This window comes from Cryptotermes secundus, unplaced genomic scaffold (genome assembly GCF_002891405.2).
Source record: "Cryptotermes secundus unplaced genomic scaffold, Csec_1.0 scaffold414, whole genome shotgun sequence".
Lineage (NCBI taxonomy): Eukaryota > Metazoa > Arthropoda > Insecta > Blattodea > Kalotermitidae > Cryptotermes > Cryptotermes secundus.
This window is the reverse complement of record NW_019743151.1, coordinates 534,267-547,606: the sequence shown is the minus strand read 5'-3', so window position 1 is coordinate 547,606 and position 13,340 is coordinate 534,267. Positions and strand designations below refer to the sequence as shown.

The window sequence follows — 13,340 nt, the reverse complement described above, 5'->3', positions numbered from 1 at the left end:
CCATCCCCAGATGATAGGTGAGGATGATTGTGGAGCAATTGGTGGAATGAAGATTGGCAGGGGAAACCGAAGTACTCGGAGAAAACCTGCCCCAGCGCCACTTTGTCCACCACAAATCCCACTTGACCAGACCCGCGATCGAACCCGGGCCACCACGGTGGGAAGCCAGCAACTAACCGCTTGAGCTGTGGCTCGGCCCATTCCAGGATAGCTAAGTCAGTATAGTGATGGCTTGTGCGCTGGGTGGCCAGGGTTCAATTCCTGGCAGGGACAAGAGACTTCTCTCCTCTCCACACCATCCAGATCAGTTCTGGGGCCCACCCAGCCTCCAATCCAATGGGTACCAGGAACTCTTTCCCTGGGGGTAAAGCAGCCAGAGCATGAAGCTAACTATTCCTCACTACCCCATACCTCTTCATGTCATAATGCTTAATTAATTAAAGCACAGGGACATTACCTTTACCTATCCAAGGTTTGTCTGTACAGACTGAGGAAAATCATGATAAACCTCTGTCAGGATACCCTGTCTCCAGAGTGATGTTTAAATCTGGGACCTTTCGAATATGAAGGAGTGCTGAGTACTTAACCATGATATATGGTGTAATGTTCATAAGCTTTACAAACCCTGATGACATCTTCTTAAATTCAGCATGATCCATGACTGAACAAACTGATGTAGAAGTAATGCTTCAAGGTTTGTATTCAGCAAGCATCCACACTGAATACTGGTAAGTTACTAGCTATCTTCGTTGTCCACACACTCTCTCAAGTGAATGTAGGAAGAGTATCATTAAATAATCCATGACTACACAATTTAAAATATTTACTTATTCATGATCATATTTTCAACTAACCTCTGTGTTGAAACAGCATCTGTAAACAACCTAAGAACGAGAGGTCAGAAAATGATATCACAATTATTCCAGTGAAGAATATGTAGTTTTAACCTTAGCATATATCTTAAAAAGTATTACCAAGAGAGTTCAGAGTAGGTAGATATCCAATTTCTGCAGTACATTTCCAAGTAAGTTTCATCACCACTACCAACAGTGTCATCGTCATCATGATGAGATCATTGGCCATTTCAGTCCCTGATAGAATATTGTTTGTCTCTTCATCTTCTCGCATTTCTTTTATTTCCTGTTATGTATCTAATTAATACAGTCAACTCTCGATTATCCGGGGGCGGATTAACCGGTTTGCGGCTTAACCGGGGCTTTTTTTTTTAAGTTTATATGTTGTTTAATATTCATTCACTTTTGTTTCACATGGTGAGTTTAACACTATTTTCGCACTAGTGTGAACCGAGCTCTGCATTATTTCGTCCCGTTATGCGAACACAATGTTCTAGGGTGGGGGTGAAAGAATGCAAGAATTTTTGGAAAGTTTCAAGGACAAATACACCGCCCCAGGTTATTTAACGGTACCATCTCAGTGTGAGAGTGCATTGTGAAAGTAAGTATCAGTTTCTTAATATAGATCTTCAAGTGCGTTAGCAAAATGTCGGGGTTTAAAAGGAAGCGTGTTGTGTTAAGTATTCAACAGAAACTTGAAATTATCAATCAGCTGGAAAAAGGAGCTGTAGTTAAACAATTAGCAATGCAATACGGTATTGGAGAACAAACTGTTCGTGATTTGAAAAAACAAAAGAATGAGTTAATTTCCTTTGCTTCGTCTTCTAATTCAAGCGGAATGAAGAAGAGAAAAACCATGAAGAAATCAACATACGATGATCTCGACAAAGCGATGCTGACCTGGTTTAATCAACTAAGGGCACAGGGAACAACAATAACAGGACCAGTTTGTGCTAAACAAGCTAAATATTTTTTCGAAGCACTTGAACTAGAAGGGAGTTTTGACGCTTCTTCCGGTTGGCTAACACGTTTCAAGCAGCGTCATGGAATACGAGAAATCAGTATTCAAGGTGAGAAATTGTCAGGGGACTTGTCAGCATCAGATCAATTTTGCACCAATTTTGATAGTTTTGTGAAAAGTGAAAATCTGCTGCCAGAACAAATCTATAATGCCGATGAAACGGGTCTTTATTGGAAATGCTTGCCAACCAGAACATTGGCATTTCAAAATGAAAGACAGGCTCCAGGTCACAAATCCAGTAAGGAGAGATTGACAGTCTTGTGCTGTTCTAATGCATCAGGAACACACAAACTAATACCAGTAGTTATCGGCAAAGCGAAAAGACCACGCTCTTTTAAAGGAACAGTAGCTTCAAGTCTGCCTATCCATTATTTTAACCAGAAAGTAGCTTGGATGAATAGAGCGATATTTAAAGAATGGTTTGATTTTAAATTCGTGCCTCAAGTTCGTGACCATCTAAAATCCCAAGGCCTACCTGAGAAAGCTGTGCTCCTCATTGACAATGCGCCCTCACATCCTAACGAAAGTCTCCTGAGGTCAGATGATGGAAATATTTTTGTGAAATATTTTCCCGCTAATGTTACCGCACTTATCCAACCAATGGATCAAGGAGTTATCTCAAGTATGAAGAGAATCTACAGATCAAATTTGCTACAAAAGTACATCGATGAAGGCAATGATCTGACGTGTTTCTGGAAGTCCTTTTCAGTATTAGATGCCATATACGAGATTTCAACAGCGTGGGATACAGTAAAGCCATCTGTATTGAAAAATTCATGGAAGAAACTGATGCCTTTCATCACTAATGAAGATGACGAAATCCATGGATTCACTGGATTCAGTGAAAATGAGATAGCCATAAAATTGACAAAAGTGGCTAACCAAGTTCATGGTGGTGAAGAAGTCAACGAGGAAAATATAAGAGAGTGGTTTAACTGTGACTCGTGTGAACCGGGCTTCGAAATGTTAAGCAGTGACGAAATCGTAACTTCAATGGGGGTGCAGCCAGAAGAGCGGGAAGAAAGTGAGAATGAGGAAGAGGTGGACAGTGTTGCCAGTAAGAAAGTATCACATGGTGCTGCGCTTAATCATTTGGAATCCTTACTAGACTATCTTGAGAGTGAAGAGGACAGTTTATTAAGTGACAAGCTAATATTACGTAGGCTTCGTACGGATATCCGTAAAAAGGAAAATGCCGCGAAAAAGCAAAAGACAGTATTAAATTATTTTAAGTGTTAAGTGTGACCGTAAAAAGTGCTGGATGTTGTTGAACAGTGATTGAAATAACTAATTCATACTGAGTGTAATGTAAAGAAAGTATTAAATAGGCCATGAGATGACATAGAAATGAGGATGAATAAATTTAAATACAGGTAGGTCTATAGTATTATGAAGGTATTAAAAGGTAAAAGGTAAAGTTGTTCCTCTGCTCAACGAATTAAGCCCTACGCCATTAAGGCGTGTGGGGGAGTGGATGTATAGATCCAAATTTTCTTGACCTCGGCACTAGTTGGAGGTGAGTGGTCAGCTTCACGCCCCGGCCGCTTTACCCCCGGGGAAAGAGCCCCCGGTACCCATTGGATAGGAGGTTGGATGGACCCCAGAGCCGGTCTGGACGATTTGGAGAAGTTAAAATTCTTGACCCTACCGGGACTCGAACTCCGACCCTTCACAGTCGTCCAGCCCGTATAATAAAATTTGGCTTAACCGGGTTTTCGATTAACCGTGACTTCCATCCCCACCATTAGCCCGGATAATCGAGAGTTGACTGTAGTTGTAATGTATAGTCCCGTTCTGTCAACATCATTAAAAATTTGAGGTAAGTGAGGCTAGCACATTAAGTAAGTTATTCTTCAAAGAACGTGAAGAATTGAGAGAAAATGACCTTCATATATCTCAGCCTGGAGCCTGCATTTCCTTCTTTCTTTGAATTTCAACTCAACAGTAATTAAACAAGTCAGTCTTTCTCCATGAATCTCAATCACACAACAACTCACACAAAAGCTTTAAATCTAACTTGGTTACTTAATTCAAGGTAGAGACATTGCACCTTATTTTCAGTGTCAGGACTATTAGGTCAGTATATCTCTATAAAGAATGATTCTGTATGAGTTCACACAAAGTTCACACTGCAATGAAACCTCAGTTTCATTCTGCATCAACAAATTATTCTTTTTGGCAGTACAGCCTGATTTGAACCTCAGTTTCCTCTGCTAAGCCTAAATGCATACTGAAACTAGTGGTATCATTCCTTGGATCAAAGATCGGTTCTCAATATATGAAAATAAAACTTCTGTGCACCAACCTGCAATCTTAGTGTTATACCTGTTCAGGACTGTGTATACCTTAGATATGTGGTCACTGCAATCAGCTTCAATGCAGACTGATTAAACAATACTGTCATGTGTTCAGGGTTCCGTGGCTAATAATGACTGGTTCTGGAATGGATAACTGCATTTACTGGCACTTCTTTATAATTATAATCAATTATAACAGCTCACAATCCATGGCTGTCCAAGATTTGCTCCATTCCTTACTGAACTACAAGTGTTTTCTCTTGTACTCTGATAAATGACAAATGAAGAATCATTTCTAACTCTCTCCTGGACTGAACTAACTTCCAGGCAAACTGAATATAAGCCACCATGTCTTACAGTTCCTGTTATTCTGTTTTTATTTGCTGCAGCAGGAATGTGCTTACTGAACTGCTGCTGTCTATTTGTTGCAGTGGGAACATGCTTGGCGAGCCATTGGCTAGCAGTGGACTTCCACTCCAGCTTTCAGGCAACATGTCACATTGCTTCTTCCTCAAGGCTGTTCGTCCTGAATAGCCTGTATCACTGTTCCCTCTTTTCTGAGGTTTCTGCTCATGACTCAGTTTTTCCCATGTGACTGTTCACCAACCACTCCTATTAAGGGCACTCATCCATAGCGGCTCCCTTGTAACGTCCCAGTCAATCCAGGTGCATCACCACCATCCAAAGTTTCTCTTTTCCAACGGTGGGGGCAAAACTATCCTGAGAGGCTGATGCTCCCACATTTCCTGCTCCTACTCCACGCAAGATCTCTTTTTCCATTTTGGAGGGGGCTGATCCCTCCACAATGTACAGTTCACGTTCTTTTGTAACCCGCTGGACCCTCTGGCTGCTCAATTCATGAACCCCAGAGTCCTAGGGTCTTTTTGAATTCCCTCTTGCTGCACAGTAGCATAGTTGGTTGAGGCACTATGCTACAAGTCAGAAAGTCACAGGATCAAATCCCGATGAGGTTATTGGATTTTTTCAGTTTACCTAATCCTTCCAGCCACACTATGGCCCTGGGGTCGACTCAGCCTTTAACAGAAATGAGTACCAGGAATATTCGTGGAATGTTCTTGGGGGTAAAGGGTGGCCGGTGCGTAAGGCTGACAACCTTACTGCCATCTATGAGCCGATTGTCTAGAAAATGAGGGAACCACAACATCTCACAACCCCATGGGCATCCACAGCCTGTTACAGGGATACCTTTACTTTTTCACTTTACTTGCTGCACAGCTGCTGTCTCAGACCTCGGTTCCTTATCCCATTTTTGCGTTTTGGTTTCGACTGATACCTCCTCCCAAAGTTCTCAGTGCAGCATTGTCCTTGCCTTGTCCCTGAGGCCTCTCCCTTGAGCTGTCATCTTCATGCCTGCAGCGGCCAATTTCTTCCAGGATCCACAATTTCCCTGGGGCTGTTCCTCTGGCTGTTGGTGGCCCCTTTTGGTTAGACGCCAGTCCCTGTGCCGCTTATTTAGCGCTCTGCCAGTTTCCACTGTAGCATGCTACTTAGGAACCTCCTGATGCTCCACTGTGGACTCTTTTAACTCCATTGGATCGGCCTCCAACTTTTCTAGATTGGCCTCTGTCATTTCTCAGTCAGCCCTCTTCGCTTTTCACCATGCCCTAAGGGAGTGAATTGCCATCTGTTTTTTCTTGGTTGGCTTTTGTCTTTTTTTATTGCCTTTAAATTGGCGTCTGCTGTTTCTTCCATGGCTTTCATTTCTTCTTGGCTGGTCCTTATTTCAGCCAGCAAGCATGCCATTATTTGTTCCATTGTTTCTTTCATGGTGTGATGGTGTAACTTTTTCTGCAATTTTCAACCCAATAATTTGGTCCCATTGATCAAATCTGACCAATTCCAACACCAGTTGTCACATGTCCAGGGTTCTGTGACTAATAAGAACGGGTTCTGGATTGGATTTATTGGCGCTTCTTTACGATTACAATCAATTAGAACAGCTCACAATCCATGGCTGTCCAATATTCACTCCATTCCTTACTGAACTACAAGTGTCTTCTCTTGTACTGTGATGAATGATGAATGAGAAACGAAGAATCATTGCTCATCTCTCGTGGACTGAACTAACTTCCAGGGGAACTGAATATGTCACCATGTCTTACAGTTGCTCTGTTATTCTGTCTTTCTGTGTTTATTCATTGCAGCCAGAACAAGCTTACCGAACCATTGCCTAGCAATGGACTTCGCTCTGGCTCCACTATTCCTGCTTTCAGGTGTCATGTCACAATATTGTCAATTTAAAAGAGGAATACTTTATGTATATATCAGTGTTTTATTAAAGGAATTCTTTAAATAAACTAGACACTGACCTCCAAGTTTTATGGCACCTTTATTAAATGCAGTTTCTACTTTGGACTGTTCAATCTTCATATTATAATAGTATAAAATTCAATTTCTTCGCACTCACAATAACAACAAAGAATGTACCTTATATCTTAATTATAAAGAATTTATCTTATCTCAGTGCTTTAAAACCTGAAAAAAAAAATTTATCTCAAGAAGAGAGAAGTATACTAGTTCCATTCTGTCTCTGAAATATTCACTAGAATTAAGAAAAAGCAATGAACACCAATGTGAATTTCTATACATATGGTACACTTTTCACCACAAGAAAGAAGTGGCCGTTTGAGGGGCATTTCTTAAGCATGAGTCCAATTTCTGTGGTGGGAATGTACTTCCATGAAGCTTTTTAAGCTCTTATATGGACTTGACTAAACTCTATCATATGTGCTCTTACTTGAAGTGGCAGAAGATACACTCATGCTCAGGTGTGTTCTAACTCAAGCACATTAATCATTTCTCACAGAACTTCGTAGCTGCTTATGGCTGCACTTCGTAGATTGTTACACTGAAATTTATACTTGAATAAATAATTGATAACCATGTTTAAAGCCTTATTTCTTATGTAATAATTAGATAGCATGTTTCAGTTACTGACTAAATACTAGTCCCTTATTTTCAGGCACCTGTAACTAATACTGGAAATATAACAATTTGTGTGATATTTGTGGAATGACATCTTGAGAACAATCTCTCTCACCCACCACTCTTTCTGCAATCTAAGAGCGTTAAGGTGCTTAGTAATTTTGTGTGTGTGTGGGTGGGGCTCAAGGATTTTCACTTCCTTGAGGTTTTCAATTGTTCTTGTTGTGAACTCATGGCCTTGATGTGCGCACATAATTTCAATATTTGATTACATCTTGAAGCGCCCTAAAAAGTGTGTCTGGTTGACCAAACTACTTACTTTATGTCAACATTTTGTTCACAGACAATTCAACATTCCTCATAACTACACACTGTACAGAAGTTAAATTTGGTATGAAGACTCTTTGGAGCTTCCACATTTCCACTGCAGGAAGATTTGCACCTGAACTACAACCACTTGGAAAACATTTTTTATTATGTTCATTATCTCCATGCATTCAGGAATCTATTGCTGCTTAAATCATCCCTCCAGACCAATTAGAATGTGAAATGTCTCAGTAGAAATTTATGATGATAACAGATACCGCCTGCCAAAGTGATATGTGAGAAGAGCAGTATGCGAAGCAATGCTTTAAAGCCAGGTAACAGCAACTACCACAACAGACCCCCACATTCTCTATGGTTGGTGGGGGGGGTCAAACTTTGATGCTCATATAATACTTAGTAATATATATCTACAATACTATATCTGTGGTCTGACGAGAGATCTGCTATATAAGGCTGGTGACAAAAATGCCAATGTAATGCACCTTGGATTTAAACCAGACAAAATTCAGAATGGTTAGTATTCCACTGTGAAAATGGTGCAAAATTTAAACTTCCTATATTTCTGTGTGTTTTGAGATCTGGCATTGTTAAGAAGCAATATCCAAATTTGAAATATGAAATACTACTTTCATTTTTCTGAAAACACAACAGAATTCTGATACCAATCTATATTATGTCACATAATGTTTCCTAAAAAAATCATTTTAAATTTACTCATCTATTTTCTAGCATGTATCTTACAACAGAGGAGGCAGCATTGTATTTAATTTACTGCAGACAGCATTCAGTCTTATTTAAAGATAATCATAACTAAGCAAATATGTTTAACTAATATTCTCTGTTAAGTTCTATACATATTTACATAAAGTTCTGGGGATTATTCTCTGCCAAAGCTGGTATGTAATATTAGTATTTATTTCTGGCTAGTGAAATATGACGAATTTGTTATTTCCTACTACAGACATAAAAAGCTGTAGTTGGAACATAACACTGTGATGCTTATCTGGCAGGTATTATGATTCACATGCTAAACATATGCATAAGTTGCACTTGTGCTATGTTCAAGCTATACATTATCTCTCTGTTCATTCAGGAAGACCACACTGTCTTGCAAGTTCTATGTCCCAGCATTAATTATAGTACAACATAACATCATGATCTGGGGAGCAGGCATACAACCAGTGATCAGCAAATGGAGAGATACCCTTCATAGACTTACTTTAACACTAAACATAAAATCAAACTATAAACACATCACAGGCAAAACTACAGCAAATTCAGCAATTATTAATACAGAAATAAAGCCAAGTTTATCTTTCTCACATTAAAATAATTGATGTGCCATATTAATGCTGGTGGTAAGTGGACATTTAACAAAAATGAAAATATTTTCTTCTTGAAATATTTCATATCCACCAACTTATTTTAAGGTTAAAATTGATTCTTCGCTTCAGATTTCAAAAGAGAACTGCCTCTTTTCTACAGACATATGCATAATTATGCTGACATAATTTTAAGGTTAAAACTGGTTCTTCGCTTCAGATTTCATAAGAGAATGGTCTCTTTTCTATAGACATATGCATAATCATACTGACATAAAATACTAGCCACTTGTTATTGAAACTTGTTAGCTACATTCAACACCAGCAGCCGTCTACAAAACATGGTGGATGGAGAGAGTGGCCATCTTACCACTGACATGTTAAAGTGTTGCATTTACCTGTGCTGCTCATTCAACTGTCAGCATGTCTATACCGGACTGCAACTGTGTCATGCTCAGTTGTTATAATACTTTGTGCTGCTTCTGACTTATGGCGCTCCATGTACCGACGTCGAGCAGACAAAAGTAGCTGTTCCTTGCGAAGTTGTAAGATACGCTCTCGTTCTGTTGAGGACTTTGAGAATCGACCACCAAGATTTACGGAGGCTTCAATACTAAAATGTAATAACATCAATTAGTACTATAACAGTAACTCTGATTAAGAAGTTTCATGTGTGGACTGAAGTACATTTTGAAAAAAAAAACTGCATATGAACTATTTTGTCTTAGTTTAATGGCTTCTCAATTGTTTGACCCAGAAAGTTATGACATTTAGTAATTGTTACATAAATAACTGAAAAGTAAATAGTACTAAATGTTCCCTGGTCATTGCCCTATATTCCAGGTTTAAAATCATTCAGGTACTGTGTAGGAATAGTTAGGAAATGATAATTCATTTTTGTAAAATGATGTTTCTTTTAATTCTTTAAAAGTGACAAGAAGAGCCATGATGTGGGAAAGGGCAACCAAGCAGCTGATCCTCAATGTGTTAAGTTGGTACAGTACAGTACACTGCAGTAATTCTTCTCTATTCCACAGAGAAACAAGAAGTTCCAATCAGAACTCCTAAAGCCAACACCCTAACTGCATAAATTTTCAGTCCTACAGATCTACAGAGTTTGTTTATTGTCTGACATTTTAAAATTTGTGTAACTTCTTTATTATTGATTGCAACTGTATGAAGCTTTCACAGATTGCACTACACGCTTGAGAAATTTGTTTATCACATTGCATTGTGTTCCAGTGGCTTGGCAACGGTAAGCCTTGGATATTCTGAGGCCCAGGATCACACATTTTGCTTGTTAATAAAACCACTCAAGTGGAACTGTGCTTCATTGGTGAATCCTCATGACATTCAGGACTGACCTCCAGTAGGGGTCTGTAACCACCCCCACCCCACCCACAAGAGCCTAATACCTCACTATTCCATCTCTTGACAATGGTGGACTCAGCTGCATTTTGTATAGAAACAATGACAAGTCATCAGGATAGATCTTCCATGCAGTGATCGTTGAGATCTCAATCTGCTGTGCTAAACACTGCACACATTTCTTACACTTACCACTATTTCTTCCTGTGTTGCACCAGCAACTTCCTCTGTATTAGTGGATGTACTACATTTAACGTTCCTTTGCACATTTCACACACTTCCCAGTTCTTTAAAATGTTTAACAATCAAGTACATGGTCTCTTCATGGTACAACATGACAATACTGTCTGTCCACAGCAACAAAAGAGTAAAGGGATCTGATAACAAACACTTCGGTATCTGCTGTCTGTGATGCCATCTTGTTACTCAGTTTGGCATTACCAATGGCAACAAACAAATTTCCCAAGTGTGTACAACAAACTGTCAAAGTTGCACAGAGATATGTTGAAAGAGAAATTACACCATTTTTAGACAAACAAAAAACACGTGTTATTACTGTTATTTCATTTTATTTTGGGGAAGAACTTCTTTTAAGTACAGATTCTGTGCATGTTAAATCTGTTGGACACAACCTTAAACTTTCCTTCTGTTCCCATGTTTTTAATTTTTGACGTAGAAACAATAATATTTCATACATAACGCATATGTATGCTTATGATCTATGTTCACATCATATTTCACATGATCTATTACTATATATCACTTTAGGATCTAAATTAAGTGACATTAATGTCATTTCCACATCACAATTTCACCCATCTGCCATACTGTTCTTACGGTTGCAGGATATTGTGCTGTCTTCACAGATGTAATGCTGTGTAGTCCAGCAGACGTCCACTGATGTTCTAGAGGATTGTACTGGCTCCATCTTCAGTCAAAGAGTTGCTGCCTGTTTCTCGCTTATCTTAATCTTCAACCCTGAAGATGGAGGCAGTATGTTCCTCTGAAATTTCACTGAACTTCTACTGAACTACACAGTGTTACATGCTAGAAGATAATACTGTTCATAGTCACTGCTGTGATAATCGAAAATCCAACAAAATGTATGGTGTTGGGATGTCTCCAATGTTATTACAAGTCAATTGGTTCAGAAGCTGAAATGGGGGGCATGCAGACAGACAGCACTGTCATCTCATAAGCCTACTGTCTTTCCTTAAGAAAGGAAATACACATCTGAATTGAATGTAACCATTTCTGGCTACAAATAATCAGTCAACCTTGTTCTCACAAGTCAATACTCGTACAATACACTGAAACTGAGATGCGAGAATGGTAAACAGAGATGCGTGGAGATCAGTTCTTGGTTGAATGACACTTACTCAGCTACACTAGCTATGTAGTGCTGCATGACAGGATTATCTGTGAATGTTGAATTGGAAACGAAATGGCCATGGCCTACTTTTGGGAGCTCTCCTGACATTTGCTGGAGGTATTGATGAAAATAGCAGAATCCTCAGTCCAAAATATGAAGCAGAAGTGCTAACTGGGTGATCACAGTGTGTAGTTGGAAGAGGTTACATTACAAATTCATGCACACTCAGAAATATTCTGATAATTCAAATCACTAAGACATTACTAGATATTTCTTTCTCTTTAGAGCATTTCATGAGCTGAAAAGAACTAGGGCAAAATTGCAGAGGGTATTTCTACAGCCAGGAAATTTTACCAGACTGTTAATAAGACATGTAATTTGGAAATGAAGGCTATAAGGGGTGAAAAGACCAGTCCTAAAAATAAGTTCACACAGGACCAAATGTAAATTTCAAAGACTCATAACAACCATCCTAACAAAAATATGTTTATAGACATTTAAAATGGTATATTTCTTGGATTCTAAGTGTTCATCGCCTGTAATATTATGGTGGGCGAAAATACCCTTTCAGCTCAGGTGATTAATTTCCAACTTTCAGACCCTGACCTATTCCTGGCACACTTCAGTTGGGAAATATAAGAAACTGTTATGCTGCACAAAACATACTCTTATTACACATTATATTATTTTCTTATTCTGGTATATGCAACAGAAACTTGGCCACAGACTAAAACAGATATAAGCAGTACACAATAAGTTTCTATGGAATATTAAGAAATGAACAAAAATAAAATCTGAAACCAGGACCAGTTAAGATCTGATAAAAAATCAGTGGATGATGATTCTGCTAATCACATTGGTTACCTACTGACCTGTCTGGATCATGGTGTTCTGAGAGATCATCCCAGAGTGAAACTGGCATGTCAGCTAGTCCTGGAGAATATTCCAGCTCTGGAAGTAGTGGCTCTGTGTCCCGCTGAAACATTGGAGGTGGTGCTACTACTCGGCCATCCAGTACATTTTCTATTGTAAGTTCAACAGAACGAGTCACTCGTAGATCCTCTATCACAGTTGCCAAGGCTAGATGAGGGAATAGCTGTTGTACCTGTGACATCAGGAATATAATTCAGAAGTGAAAAACTGTAATCATAATTTATAACACTAGCTACTTTTTCACATTACATTAAAGTGTCCTCTGTATTTACCCAAATGGAAGACAGTTCCAGATCTAAGATAATTCTGCACTAAGAAACATGTCTGCACAGAAAAAAGTAATTTTATGAATTAAAAGAATGAATAAAGAATAAAAGAATAAAAGAAGAATACAGTCAACTCTCGATTATCCGGGCTAATGGTGGGGACGGAAGTCACGGTTAATCGAAAACCCGGTTAAGCCAAATTTTATTATACGGGCTGGACGACTGTGAAGGGTCGGAGTTCGAGTCCCGGTAGGGTCAAGAATTTTAACTTCTCCAAATCGTCCAGACCGGCTCTGGGGTCCATCCAACCTCCTATCCAATGGGTACCGGGGGCTCTTTCCCCGGGGGTAAAGCGGCCGGGGCGTGAAGCTGACCACTCACCTCCAACTAGTGCCGAGGTCAAGAAAATTTGGATCTATACATCCACTCCCCCACACGCCTTAATGGCGTAGGGCTTAATTCGTTGAGCAGAGGAACAACTTTACCTTTTACCTTTTAATACCTTCATAATACTATAGACCTACCTGTATTTAAATTTATTCATCCTCATTTCTATGTCATCTCATGGCCTATTTAATACTTTCTTTACATTACACTCAGTATGAATTAGTTATTTCAATCACTGTTCAACAAC

General features: G+C 39.2%; 1 protein-coding gene across 1 annotated transcript in view; it reads right to left on the bottom strand.

Moving 5' to 3' along the window:
- Nucleotides 1-6,503: 6,503 nt before the first annotated feature.
- Nucleotides 6,504-13,340, bottom strand: part of LOC111873849 (E3 ubiquitin-protein ligase AMFR) — an 80,717-nt gene continuing 73,880 nt past the window's right edge. Inside the window, exons 8-9 of the mRNA XM_023868880.2 lie at nt 12,380-12,612; nt 6,504-9,380 (exon numbers count right to left, since the gene is read on the bottom strand). Coding sequence (XP_023724648.1) covers nt 9,179-9,380; nt 12,380-12,612 — 435 coding nt within the window. The 3' untranslated portion in view covers nt 6,504-9,178. The remainder of the gene's footprint in view (nt 9,381-12,379; nt 12,613-13,340) is intronic.